The sequence below is a fragment of the Vanessa cardui genome, chromosome 26 (genome assembly GCF_905220365.1).
Source record: "Vanessa cardui chromosome 26, ilVanCard2.1, whole genome shotgun sequence".
Classification (NCBI taxonomy): Eukaryota; Metazoa; Arthropoda; class Insecta; order Lepidoptera; family Nymphalidae; genus Vanessa; species Vanessa cardui.
Window position 1 is genome coordinate 7625383 of NC_061148.1, and position 15600 is coordinate 7640982.

At 33.6% G+C, this 15600-nt stretch overlaps 1 protein-coding gene across 1 annotated transcript in view; it reads left to right on the top strand.

Moving 5' to 3' along the window:
• Positions 1–15600, top strand: part of LOC124540781 (pleckstrin homology-like domain family B member 2) — a 110657-nt gene that overhangs the window by 37201 nt on the left and 57856 nt on the right. Inside the window, exon 2 of the mRNA XM_047118495.1 lies at positions 7270–7437. Coding sequence (XP_046974451.1) covers positions 7364–7437 — 74 coding nt within the window. The 5' untranslated portion in view covers positions 7270–7363. The remainder of the gene's footprint in view (positions 1–7269; positions 7438–15600) is intronic.

Consider the following 15600-nt stretch of genomic DNA (forward strand, 5'->3'; position numbering starts at 1 on the left):
TCACTGATAACAATCTATTGACGACCTTGTATGTAATTAGATTGAATGGATTTTGAATGACAGCTCTTGAAGTTTCAATGTATTTTTCGGTATCACGATTTTGGGTTATTTTTTCAATCTATCTATTTTTTTTTAAATAATGATTATAGTAAGTGGTCACCACCGCCCATACGTATTGTCTCTGTAAGAATTATGACCTATGGCCTAAGAACTATTTTAAGGACTCTCTGCTAAAAATATTTATTTATAATTGTCCGATTGTTTCATATACTTTTAAATAGTTACCAATATTAGATAAATTAGAAAATGTGAAGGAAAAAAAATTACCATAAATTAATTTGATATTACTTGTAGTTTGTAATCATTGAAAAATAATTGTTACTTATATTATATTAACAGTACAAAAACAAAAATAAAAAAAATATATTGTTTATCGTTTTCCGTTTCGGCTACAGAGCTCCATAAAATTTCTGGTTTTAGATCAGAAGATCATAATTGTCAGTTATATGTCATTCGAATCCTGACCGTGGCAGTTCAATAACTATCAAAATATACAATATCTCATATGAGAGTATAATATATAGACCATTAAATCAATATGTACGTAATTTACCATAAACAAGTAACCGAAATGTAGATCAAGGTCATTGCATTCAATGTAATGTTTGCAAAATTAAGGCAATACAGGTCGAGAGAACGAATGGCATAACAACACTAATTATGAATGATGCGGGCTAATTATATCGCGAACACTCGCAACGCTAATTACAGTACGACACAACTTAGATGTAGCATCGGCAACCGTAAAACCGATCACATCCGAATCAAATACGCTACCCCAAATTATCAATATGTATTTCTTATGTGAATATGATCTTTGCACAAACGTAATAACTTGTAATATCCTATGATCTAATATATTCGTCAATTTGACACGTCGATTTACATGCGCTTGCTTTCTCGGGTTTAACTGACAAGAGAATCTATAGCGACGAATAGCGTCGAATAGCGCGATAGGGATATAAATCGGCAGTGATCGGTTTGATTGAATTTGCCGTTGCTACATCTAAGTTGTGTCGTACTGTAGGTACATTCGTAATGACAGCTCAACAATATTCGACTCAAAGCAATATGTGCCATTGATTTTGACATGTATTGTTATTTAATCATTTGTCAAGTCAATCAGAATTAAGTGCTTTTGTGTAGATGTATGTATTTGTATACTAGTCGTTGTTCGCGGTTTCGCTCGCCTTAGGATGTTGGCTGTCGTCTGTTTAGCAAAACTGTGGTCTTTGTCGTTTCTTGGAGTTCAAGTTTGCTTCATAACAAATTTCATCAAATTCGGTTCAGCGGTTTGGTCGTGAAGGAGCGACAGACTGACAGCCAGACAGACGGACAGACAGAGTTACTTTCACATTTATTTCGAGGGGTTCTTCTTAATTATATATATATATATATATATATTATATTATAATTCTATATAATTATAATTCTATATAAACATATATATTTATATTTATTTATTTATGACAATCAACGCCTAAACATGAGCAAAGAGGCCGGCACCTACTAGTAAAATATATTTTGATTTTGTGAAAATTGAACGTGGATAAAACCGGGATTAAGTTAAAAGGTTGTCTTAAACGTATCTCCCTAGCCAGAATTTGAGACGAATTGTTGTATTTCTTTCATCAACGTATGCGATGATATTGCGAAACAAAAGCCTAACAAAATAAACACTACATGTCTCAAGGTCTCCGGTAAATTGACAATGTCAAGTGAAGCGACGTTGTTAAATGTTTAGCAGATATCAATAGGCTCGTGTGTTCGTTATCAGCTGTGCGATTCTGTGAGAATTCGCGTTGCGTTTTACTCGTGTAATACCATTTCGATACGTGTTTTATATATGTTTTATAATTAATCTGTACATGTAATAAAATTGGAATGTCTGTTTTGTTATATTAAAATAACCGCTTATTACTCAGTCTGTTTGGTCCGGATATTCTCCGGAAGGGCTCTACCGATTTTGACGGGACTTTTGCTAGCAGATAGCTGATGTTATAAGGAGTAACTTAGGCTACAACAATATCTTTTGTTTTAATTCGAACGCGCACGAAGTCGCGGACACATGGTCAATATATATAAGCACATAAAGGCCAGCAAGCGCCCCGGCGTTGCAAATGTCCATACACATTGGTAGTCACTTTCCAACAAGTGAGTTAGTAAGAAACAAAAAATCATATTCGTATATTTCTCGCTCGTCTTCTAGAATTTTATTAAGAATAGAAGTTTTGTTTCTTTGTAAAGACCAGTTTTTGCGTGGCGGGTCACCCGCGTTAAGCGCTACTGCGTTAAACTCGTAACAAACAAAACAAAATTCAAAAAACAAATTCGAAGATTTTTTTTGTATATGTTGCTTAGTACAAAGTTATTAAAATAATAAATCATAATGATGTGTACCTGTTCGAAATTGCAAACCATTTGCTTTTTTTTTAAATATCGTTCGGTAGACAAGCAAATAAGGCAAGTCTAAGGCACACTGTATTCCTTCACTCACAATCTGACGACCATAAAACGCTTTTAAATGGCAATATTTTATCTGTTCATTAATGTAACAAAAAAAATCGATTCGATTTTTAAATTCTAATACGTAATTTAAAAACAAGTTCCAATGGGTATAGGTCTTATTCATTTTAGCGCTTGAAGCGCTTTATGGAACAACCGCATTGTGTCTGAGATTCCTTTAAGATATGGACGCAATGTTAGACTATTTGAAGAGGATTTAAAAGAGGCGCACTCTTAGCTTCTAATCCTTTGATAAGTACTAGTCTAAGTATGCGTCAGGCACAGGGGGGATGTATAAGAATTTAGTTTCCAACTTTGTTGGTGAATTGGCGTTGGACGCTGGTGTCCACTTACCAAGCATTGGCCTATTTGTTTTCAAAGAAATGACACTAAAACTTATTAATCGTTATTTGTTGGGCAAGTTTGGGATAACCAAGTCCAATATCCGTGTTCACTGCGCATGCACCATAAAACGGGCGGTCTGCCAGTCTGCCAGTCTGCCGTAGTTTTACACGAAATCCTGCGTTACGCCACTACATCTCAGGCGGTTCCAATTAAACATAGTTCGTTAAATAAATAACGTAGCTGTGCAACTTGAGATCGTTAACACTTACGTAAGTATCGGCTTTTGTGTTATGTATTTAGTGTTTGTTTGTGTGTGTGTGTACAAGGTTGTATTGAAATTGGTGTTAGGTAAAAGTAGTCATTAAAATCGAGATGGGACCGATAGGCCATGTGAATCGTAACAGTTGATCGTAGGTTCAAATCTCTTTCAGACAGCCTTTGGTTAATAAAGTTTCGTAAGAAAATGTGAGATAAAAATTATTTCTTAATTATAAATAATCTTTTTTAATTGCTTTCTATGCATTACTAGACTATTCAACTGATTGTGATGAAACTATCCTGATTCCTAGCCCGATTAAAACCTTTTTCGGAACAGTAAAGATTATTTTCTTTTTATGACTATTTTTTAGTATAAACTTTTCGAAGACATCTTTATTCTCTTTGCAAAGCCGGAAAGTGTAGTTTATTTTATAATAAAATATACGATAGACACACACATCCCATTGATTATATAAAAATGATAAAAAAGTTATGATAAAAACCTGTTCTATCTCTCTCATAAAAGTGAATCAATAGCCTTCTATATATAGTTAGTGTCTATAATATTTAAGTTTTATTTAAACTACAAAAGTAGTCGACCGCCATATGTCAGGACTGTAATGAAATCAACGAACGAGGCCGTGATACACCAGCATCAACGATTTATTCGATTTAAATTATTATTTACGACTTGCTTCAATTATTTTTCGAGTCGCATTTATAATCGAAATGTCATGATATTCAATTTTGTATGTTATATAACTATAAGCCCCGGATTAACACTACATAGTATAATACAAAGTCTCTTTATCTGTCCTTGCATAATTATTATTGAGATTAATTCTTAAATCAGTTACTGTATAAACAATAACAACAGCCTGTAAATTCCCACTGCTGGGCTAAAGGCCTCCTCTCCCTTAGAGGAGAAGACTTGGAACATATTTCACCACGCTGTTCCAATGCGGGTTGTTGGAATACACATGTGGCAGAATTTCTATGAAATTGGTCACATGCAGGTTTCCTTACGATGTTTTCCTTCACCGCTGAGCACGAGATGAATTATAAAGACAAATTAAGCACATGAATCTGAATCCCGCAATCATCGGTTAAGATGCACGCGTTCAAACCACTGGGCCATCTCGACTCTTTATCTTCCCTTGCACAATAATTATTGAGATGAAGTCCTAAATCAGTTACTGTATAAAAATAGTTACAAAGGTGCTTCAAAACACATGCTTCACAACAAATGGTCCAAAAACATAATTCGTAATAAGGTACGAATATTTGGATCGTTTGTTAACTTGTATTTGCTCTTAACATTTTTTATCTGGTATGAGAATGTCAGTCTATTATCATGATAATAATAATAAAGCCTTTTTATTTTCTATAATGTTAACATATTTTATAAAAGAAAATACTCATATCTATGTTAGTGTTGTATTATTTCTTTTTTTTTTTTTGTTAAATTATGCTATAGGAACCCCTTCGTATGGTATAGGCCTCCTCCAATTCTTTCCATTTTTTTTTAAACCCTCCAATTCGTCGTAACATTATACCATCACATAATTACGTCATAAGGGCAGGAACGTCGATGGTGGTTGTTGTACAACCAGAAAGGATTTTGATGCGGTTTTTTTTTTAATAGATTGAGTGATTCGAGAGGAAGGTTTTCGTATATAATTCATGGACAAGATAGTAAAGAAAAAAATATCTTTAATATATTTATTATTTAGTATCAGTATTGTACCCGTGCGTTGTGAGAAAATGTGATACTCATAGCATTGGTACAAGGAACAAACACAAACTTGTTACTCCTGTTACTCGACTACATAAAGTAACTCCTTTGTGGGGCAATGTATACGGTTTTACAACAGGATCCCAGAAAGCGTTCAAAATGCCTCTGTTGCCAAATTTAAGAAAATTATTAAGGAACGCTTGTGTGCAAAAGGTTACTATACAATTAATGAGTTTATGGTCGATAGCACACCTTGGGAATGAAACGATCGCCTCCTGGCTATTTCATCTCATATTAAATTTTTTAAATAATATATGAGACAAATAAAAAAAAAACCCGCTGAGTTTCTTTCGCCGGTTCTTCTCAGGTCAGGGTATTTTCTTTTCCGAACCGGTGGTAGTGTTTAAATTGACCATCAATAAGAAAGTGTAATGCTTCTATATTGAATAAAGTTATTTGAGTTTGAGTTTGAGTTTCGAAGCCGGGGCGGGTCGCTAGTAGTGTATAAAGATTTTATCTCCAGATATCTAACCAATGACTTAAAAAGATTATCAAGTCAGTAAAACAAAATATATTAAAAGGTCCGGTCCACATATTGGGTTTAAGTTAAACTTAGAACGATCTAAATGATAAAAACGGTAAATCCCCTTATTATATAACTCTCAAGCCAGAATTATTATTTGAGTAATCTTCATCGATAAAAAAACAAATCAAATTAAGACAGCTATCAAATTAAATTTAAATTAAAGTATATACGTTCCAATGATTTAAGAAAAGTAAAAGATAGCACGATTTAAAAATCAACGCTATGGCTATTTGACTAATCATCAATAATCATTCAATCAAAATGTTGATACCGCTTGAAACTGACAGGGGATTGAGGAAAACCGGAATACCCTAACCAGCTAACAAGTAACAGTGTCTAATATTCCATTCTTTATCTAAACAAATTATTACACATCTTGTTTTAGTTCCATGTATCTCCAAAATTAATGTAAACATTTCATTTTATCTGTTCTAAAAAAAGTTTTCGTCATCATTTGAATTAAAAAACAAAGATATCATCAAAGAATAATATACGTAATATCATATCGAAATGACTTAAACGCTACAATTATAGTATCGTTTGAATATATATAAACTGTGTGAATATATCTTGATTGACTTATAATTGTTAAAAACTATTTAAGAGTTACATACCGAACATTTATAGTCGTTGTACCGATCAACGCTGTAGCATCAAGTGACCGGCGAATCTATTGTTTTTAGAAAAAGAATCATAAACCGCTTACGACTATATAACAATGGTCATTTATGTCCAATGACATTGTAGAGTTATATCAGACAAGTGGGTGGGTTATTTTTCTATACGCCTATTTCTTATACGCCTGTATAAGAAATAGTATTTTCGCTTTCTAACATAAAATCTTTCTTAAATTGCAACAATTTAGTAAATTGCAATCAATCGGTGTCAGCCAAGAAAACCCTACAGTATATCAGTATATCTATCAAAACATAATACGAGAATACTTTAAGAAATATGTTTTTTACAAATTACCTTTTATACGATAATATACTGGGTCAATCAAGGGACTCGTATCGCTTCTAGCTTTTGATTGTTGAGGCGCGTGCCCATGGCTGACACCGGCTCCAAATATAGCAATAACTATTACTACATTATATAATCGTAAATCGATTTTTAGTCTAATATTTTTCATTTCATTTTACTTACTCTAAACAATATGTTGAATACGCAATTATTTTTAGTGCATATTTATTTGTTTTAAAATAGTGTTTTGTTTGAAGTCGGTTTTTTTTGTTAGAATTTTTATTTATTCTGTACATCTACGTCTACAGCTCTTTAAAATGATACCATGTCTGATTCTGGGACAAAAATCGACTTACGCTATCATTATCAATACATAGCAAAAAATACGAATTTTCTAGTGTGATGTCGTAAATAAACAAATTCTGTAGCATATTTAGTATCAGCATTGTATATACAGATATATACATTGAACGCCAGAGCGTCGCCGTTTTTGCTGATTTTACGTAGTTTCTTGAGCTTGTAACAACACAGTCTTGCTCAGGATCCGAAACAAATCAGCGATGTAAGGCTTCGGATTATAGCGTTCGACAGCAGTCTTTGCGAAATATTTATCCTCTACAAAGCTCATACCGAGCAAGAAATACATATATTTATGTAAGCAATCTTTAAATGTATGTTAAACCACCTAATTTAATTTATATTTAATAAACAGTTATGTAACGGCGATTTATATTACGATTACAACTTCCTTTCCTTTCGCCTTATATGTTCAGCTGATTCGCTTTCTGAATTTAAATCCGTAACTGCCTTTTTACAGACAATGATCCCGATTGGCTAATCGTGTGTCACGATGACGCGATAAACGCCTCTGATTGGCGGAGGACTGCGTTCGGTGCGCTGATTGGTGAAAAATGTCGGGTTTGCCGACCAGGGCAGATGACCCGATCAATGGTGTCGATGTTCGGGAGCAAGGAAGCGCTTTAAGGTTAGTAAAGTTACCTTGACTGTTTAGGAACGACATTGGTTTCGCGACATAAGGCAAACGGGCTTTTCAATTAACATTGAACCTTATAGCAATGTATAGAAAATTTATTTTAGATTATTCAGATATGAATGTTGTTAGACTGGTTTTCATTCAATACGATTATGGTTGTAAATTATATAATTTAAGAACCGGCGAACATTATTATAGTTATGGATTAAGCTATTAGCGTATTTTAACATAACTAGTTAATAGCAAAACCGTTAATTTTCAGTACAATTTTATAAATATGCCTTACAAAACTGCCTTTCCAAGGAATTTGATAGTGAATTTAGATGTGTGGACTAAAACAAAATGTTGAAGTTAATCCTTATTACAAAGCAATAAGGTTGGTATTTGGGACGTTATTCGATGTAAAGCATCCGGGGTTGGTCAGCAGAGCGAGAAATTACACGTTACCTCAGTTATTTGTCGTGATCGTATCTTTACGTATATTAAATGCTAAGATTTCTGGTTTAATTCGTTCAAACAATATGTGTTACCATAATATTCTTTTGTGCTAGCTGCTTTAAATGCAAAATGTCTTTTTGGAAAGCGCTGTGTATTGTACGTAATTCGTTTTACTTGTATTCGTAAAAATGTTAGTGAGATTTATTGTATTTATATTTAGTTAAACTGCTAAGTATTACAACTATTACATAAATTTTAAGATGGATTGGTAAAACGTATACGGGTTTAAATACTATTGGGAATTTCATCCACAATGGGGCAAAATCCAAGTAAAAATAATTTGTCATCAAATTGACGCTTCCGTAAACTGGTATTCCAAATGGATTTGCAAATTATGGCGTTTTTAAAGGCGAAATTGTATCGAAACTGGAATTAAAGTGGTTATAAGTGGTTCAGTGGAATAGTGTTGTATTATAAATAAAGATATATTAGTGAAGCCGGTACAACCTTTCTTAGATGTGTGAGATGATTAACATAAGACTGAAATACGAATCAGATTTTATTTGTAATATATTAATGTGAACAGGCGCTTGTATGAATATACCTAAAATACTCGTTTTGTTAGTCATTATAATAGTAATATTATATGTAATCCAATTCTGGGCATGTCTCAGGAAGATTCGACAATATCTTTAGAATTTTTGAACTTGAATGAACTCGAAATGATTGAATAAAATATTCATTTTTATTTATGAAAAATAACTAACCGTGAACTATAAACGCAATTTGGTAAGCTATAAAAAAACAGTAGATTTATATTGTGTTCCGGTTGGCAGGATCCGTGAGCCAGTGTTATTACAGGCACAAGGAACATATTAACATTTCACAAATACTAATTGGCGATTTATTGAATGAGTAGGAAATTTCACAAATTGTAGCAAACTGTCCGTTATATATACAGTGATTAAATTAGCAAAAAATTGTGTTTATTATGTATCTTATGCTCTGCGGAAGGAATACATCATGAGCAAACCTGTATGGCTTACTTTGTGGTAGGGCTTTGTGCAAGCCCGTCTGGGTAGATACCACCCACTCATCAGTTATTCTGCCGCCAAACAACAGTCAGTATTGTTGTGTTCCGGTTTGAAGGGTGCGTGAGCCAGTGTAACTACAGGCACAAGGGACATAGCATATTAGTTCCCAAGGTTGGTGGCGCATTGACGTGTAAGGAATTTTTAATATTTTTTACGTCTATGGGTGATGGTGACCACTTACCATCAGGTGGCCCATGTGCTCTAATTTTAATAAAAAAATTTGGATCTAATTTTAATGAAACTCTGACACATGTGTATCCATCAAACCGTTTTAGAGCAGCGTAGTGGAATATATTTCCAACTCCTCAAAGGCAGCTTAGTCCAGCTGTAGGATATTTACAGGCTCTTACTATTTACGTTGCTGTGTTTTTACTTTAAGATATGACTATGCAAAACTACATTAAGCATTACTAAATATAATTTTGAATATATAGAACTGTTTAAGACTAAAGTCTAAATGAGATGACATTGGTATGATATTTTACTTGAATACAATAATTAATGTAATTAAAAACATCGCACCGTAAGTAAGTTTCAGCGTTTCAAAAGTGAAAAGTTTATCCTACCCATCGTGTTGGCTATTTGTCCTATTATTTAATATGAATTAATTATAACATTTTAATTGGGTAACGTTATAATAGACTATTTACAATAACTTTAATAGCTTAACATGTCTCGGCATTGTTACAAATTAACAGATTACGTCAGAGGCCTTGAGTCAGTATTCGTATGAAAGATTTAGATCGCCTCGTTATATCCATGTTTCGACTTAGTAATAAATTTCAAATGACATTTAAATATTCATGGTATTTTGACATACCAATGTAAATAGTTGATATGTCTGGAAATAGCCGTTGCCGAGTAAATTAGCTGTAATTGTTATTATTAATTTAATGTACCTATATGATTTTAAGTGATTATGATTATGACATGTATGTTATAGTATAAGTGACACTAGGCAACTTCCGATCTCCAAGGCCGTCACTGGAAAAATCTCGGGAAAAGTAGTGCTTTTATTGATCCAACCCGAAGATTGTAGCTATAAGTCAGGACCTCGTCAAATCAAATCAAATCAATTTTATTCAAGTAAACTTCACAATGAAGCGTTTTTGAATCGTCAACAATTAAATACTACCACCGTTTTGGAAAGCAGCTTCTAGCGAGAAGAAACGGCAAGAAACTCGCATAGTTGCTCTTTTTAAATAAACAGATTTACAATGCTGTTGTAAATGTCGTGCTTCTAGAAACGGGACAATCTATATATGAATTGTCTTATTGACAACAAAAATAAAAATTTATGTTAAAATACTACAGTATTAAATTTAATTTCACACAGACCCGTTTTAATCAAAAGAGGATGTTTCACGTTAAGGGACACCTTGCCTAGTATCTATTTAATAGGCTGAGATCATTGGTGAAAAAGGTTACTTAAAGATATTTTTAGGGTGAAGAAAGATCTCCATGACACTACTGGCACCTGAGCGCTTGTGTTCTTAAAGACGAGGGAGATGTCACAATATTAATGTTGAGTTGCAATCTGGATCAGCATACATACAAATTGCATTTAAATTGACGAGTTCCTTTGTAGATACTCACTCGCTAACCCATTCACTCGCTCACTCATCCACTCGCTCACTCATCCACTCGCTCACTTACCCACTCGCTCACTCAACCACTCACTCACTTACCCACTAACTCACACACCCACTCACTTAACCACTCGCCCAATCACTCACTTACACACTCAATCACTTACCCACTCACTCACTCACCCACTTACTCACTAAAATGTATATCAATGATATAAATATTTAAAAGACGATTAATTACACAAAGACAATGAAATAACTTCGAATCGAATTGAATATATTTGTTTAAGGCCGAATTGTAAGAACAAAAAATTTACTACTTACATATACACATAACATAAATGTAAAATATTCTCGTAATATCTATGACATAATTTATCTGTATGCCAAACTTCATTTCACTCCACTCAGCCGTGATTGAGTGATCGGGATGATAATATCTAAATGATATACGAATTAAATCAAAATATCAACTTTATACAGGTTGGTAGTATATCGTCTTTTGACAAGATTAATAAATCGTAAAGCTACCGCTTCGGAATGCTAATTCATCAGGGAAATATCAGTGCGACTACTGATCGTATACAATCACACACACACACACACACACACACATATATCTATATTAATATTATAAATGTGAAAGTAACTTTGTCTGTCTGTCTGACGTTCTTTCACGAGTAAACCGCTAAACCGAATTTGATGAAATTTGTTATGAAACAAACTTAAACTCCAAGAAAAGACACGACTTTTCTGCCAACGCGAGCGAAGCCGCGGCGATTACTAGTATAATATATACAAGTCTGCTGTACCCGATGATATATCCCATCGGAATTCAAAAAATTAGTACTAATTTGTCTTAATTATTAGAGTTTGTATAATCTTTATAGTTCAAAAATCTGTTTTAAGTGTCGATTGTCATTAACTCTTAAATATATAATATATACACAGCTTCGAATATACAGAGATTCCGAACAAACGGTTAAAAATGATGTAAATTGTACTTTAAGATATTTCCGAACGTGTTTGTCAATTATTAGCCTGCATTGAGCTATAATTAAACTCGGAATCATGTGCTAGTATAATCTCATTGCGACAAGGTTCTACAAGGTTGGGAATCGGAAGCCATAAATATGAACATGTGACTCTGTCATGTGATATATTATTGAGATAATTTATGTATAATTTTTCAAAGAAAAGATGAACGATCCAAGGAAACGATGGGAATATTTCTATCTCCAAAGTTGTGTTAATTTTATATTAACGCTTATGATGTAATAATAATATTGATTTGATCCAGAATTAAAAATATATGAACATTATCCAAAGATCGCTGGTTCAATCTCGGGTAAGAAGTGAGTTTCCACGTCCTTTATCGTTACATAGTATAAAATATGCCCCTGACTTTGTTTGAATTTATCAAAATAGTTACTGTTGTAGGCTACAGCCTATGTTTCTCCTCATTACATAAGCTTTATGCCAGTGAAAATCCCATAAAAATCGGTCTAGCTGTCCCAGAGATTAGCCGGAACAAACAAACAGACAGACAGACAGAGTCCAATTTTATTGTATGTATAGATGAAAGAAGCCTTAACCCCAAGGACGTAGGCTACTTTTTATACCTAGAGCCAACGACCGTCCCTCCTAAGAAGTTTTCAAGGATGCGGATGAAATAAAATAACAGAAGATAATACTGTAGTCGATTTGTGCAACATTGTGTTTAAATAATAAATATTTAAACGTTTTACAAGTTACATATAATTGTGACACTGAGATGGCCCAGTAGTTAGAACGCGTGCATCTTAACCGATAATCGCGGGTTCAAACCCAGGCAAGCACCGCTATATATATATATATATATGTGCTTAATTTGTGTTTATAATTCATCTCGTGTTCGGCGGTGAAGGAAAACATCGTGAGGAAACCTGTATGTGTCTAATTTCATCAAAATTCTGCCACATGCCCATACCACCAACCCGCATTGGAACAGACCTCCTTAATTGAAGAGTATGCCTTATCCCAGCAATGGGAAATTTACAGGCTGTTGCTTTCTCTCTCTCTCTCTCTTATATATATATATAATTGTGAGGCACGTACGCTGCCTTCCCCGAATAACGACCGCGGAAATGTATAAATTGATGTCGACATGAATATTTTTAACTTTTATAAGAATCGTATGAAATGTAAAACAAGGAAACGCAAAAACATCTGAGTAATTTCATTTAAAGAGTCGTATTAATATGGTCTTCTCGAAAAGAAGTTTTTATATTGTTTATGGACAGGTTTGATTGTTGCCATGTGCAATTATATGTACAAAGAGTTTTGAAGAAGATATTTTACAAATAATATAGAAAAGTAGGGTAGGTATATATCGTACGTGACTCTGAATCGACATATTTTTATTGGAACGTGGCGTTTAGAAAGCCTTATCTATGCATATAATACAATTGGAGTGTCTGTTTGTAATACTAAAATAAAATGTTATATGCATAACATTTTTTACAATTTTTGTCTTGTCTGTCTGCTTGTTCCGGCTAATCTGTAGAACGGCTGGATAGATTTTGACAGGAAAACAATTATAAAGTAACGCTGCCATGGCCAAATACCAGATCCAGTATCACCACAGACTTAATGTTACAAATATTACAATAATACTGAAAATAATAATAAAGTAAAGCTGCAATGCCCAAATACCAGATCCAGTATCACGGGCACCAAAGACTTAATATTATAAATGCTGTCTAACACATAATGAACAAGTAAAGTCTATGAATTGAACAATTTTTTTTTTGTATAATTCATATGCGCGCGAAGGCGCGGGCACTTCTAGTTTAACATAAAAGCTATCCTCAAAACAACATGACGCATCATCAACGTTAAAAGACTAAACATACAGGTGGATCAAGGCTATAGTTCATTGGTTTCCAAGACCTGGATACAGACACGTCGGTCGTGCAACAGCAAGGTAGATGACCTTTCAAAGGGAGGACTCAGATAAAGGCCAAGGCTATCTCCAGCTGTGGATAGAATCTGTTTGCGAATGAAGGAATACACTTTAAAATTAATAAAAGAAATTTCTATAAAAGTTTGTACTGAATTGACTAAAACCTCATCCTTTTTGGAACAATTATAAATTTAATATATATATCCTATAAATTTCCCACTGCTGGGCTAAGGCCTGGTCTCCCTTTTGAGGAGAAGATTCGGAAAATATTCCATAACGCTCTTCTAATGAGGGTTGGTGGAATGCACATGTGGCAGAATTTTTGTGAAATAAGACACGTGCAGGTTTCCTCGCGATGTTTTCCTTCACCGTTGAGCACGAGATGAAATTAAACATAAATTAAGTACACACACAGTTGTGCTTGTTTGAGTTTGAACTCGCAATCATCAGTTAAGATGCACGCGTTCTAACCACTGGGCCATTTCGGCTCGCCCTTTTTGGAAGCGTGCATATAAATGAAAATATAATTCACATATTTCTAACCAACATTTTTCAACCACACCCAAACATATAAAATGTCTGAATGAAAGTCAAAATATAACCAACATCAAATAGCAGCCAGTAGTCCCTAAATGTTAAAGCCATAAAACGTTTTTCAATCTTGAAAGCGTACGAAATGTTTATATCATTTGAAACATAACATTTGAGAGGAAGAGAACATCAAAGTTGGTAAACAGTTGACCGACTGCAGTAACAATTAACATGAATTGATGCAACTATGGGTCAATGAACTCACTATTCCTGGCCGTGTTCAAAGATCAGATAAGCGTAGAGTGTAGAGCGGATTAATGGCTAGTGATGGAAATTCGATCTGGTCTATGAACTTCACGAATGACTAATAAACATTTAAATAATAATTGTTCAATTGAAGAGCTCAATTTGTTATTTAAGCGTGAATCATAATACAAATCTTATATGGGTGTTAGTGTAACTATTTGAGATTAATTGACTTCGATGCCGCTTGATAAATTACTATGAAAGCACATATTTGTGTAACTCGTTGAACGCAACTTCGCTTGCGTTATAGTGTAGTGGTAAGAAAAACAGCTATGTTGCCTTTTAGTTCAAGCTTGTTCTGATTTTGGTTTTGATTTGACCGAGAAAATGTAACAGATATGCATACAGAATTACTTAGGCATTTATAATTTTGTTATACGGTTGTTTATGCAACAACATTGAATAGATATGCAATTTATCGTAACTATTCAGTAAATGAGCTATAACGCCAAGTTTCCGACTCCGCAAAGTCAATAAATCCTTCTGGGGGCAAGATATCCGTTTCTATAATAAAATTCCGCAGACATTTCTAACTTTGCCCTTTCGTAAATTCAAATCATTTGTAAAAAATACATTGGTAGAAAAAGCATATTATTCGATACAAGATTTTGTAGATAATAAAAATGCTTGGAATTAATACCTTTTGACTTCCAGGCAGGATACATTACATACATATATAACTGTATTTAACTAATATGATTGTATTTTTTAAATGTTGAAAAAGATCTTCTGAGTTTCTTGCCGGTTCTTCTCGGTAAAATCTACTTTCCGAACCGGTGATACCTTCACTTAATTGTTAAATGACGATTCAAAATTGCTTGTAAAAGCCTACTTGAATAAAGTTTAGTTTGATTTGATTTGAAATGGCGCCGAAGCAGCATTACAATCGATCACCCTGACTATTCGTACATATACAGATCTGAAATGTCCGATTTTCACTAGTACAGATTAAATATACAAGATATATTATATTGTACACAATTTTGTCTGGTTATAATGGAAACTTGTAATTTATGATTAATATAAATTTGCAATTATCGTTTATGCAATATGACGTTTTATTTCAACAAATTAAATGAATTTCGTAATGTAATATTTCGTAAGATGAATGATCATGCAATTAAATCGAATTCTGTAATTGGCTATTAATTATAGCTAAGAGAGTACAGGTTATTAACAATGTCACGTAGGGCGGAGAAGGCACGCAGGAAATGCGCGTCAAAACATTTTTCATTATATTTTTTCTCGTTTG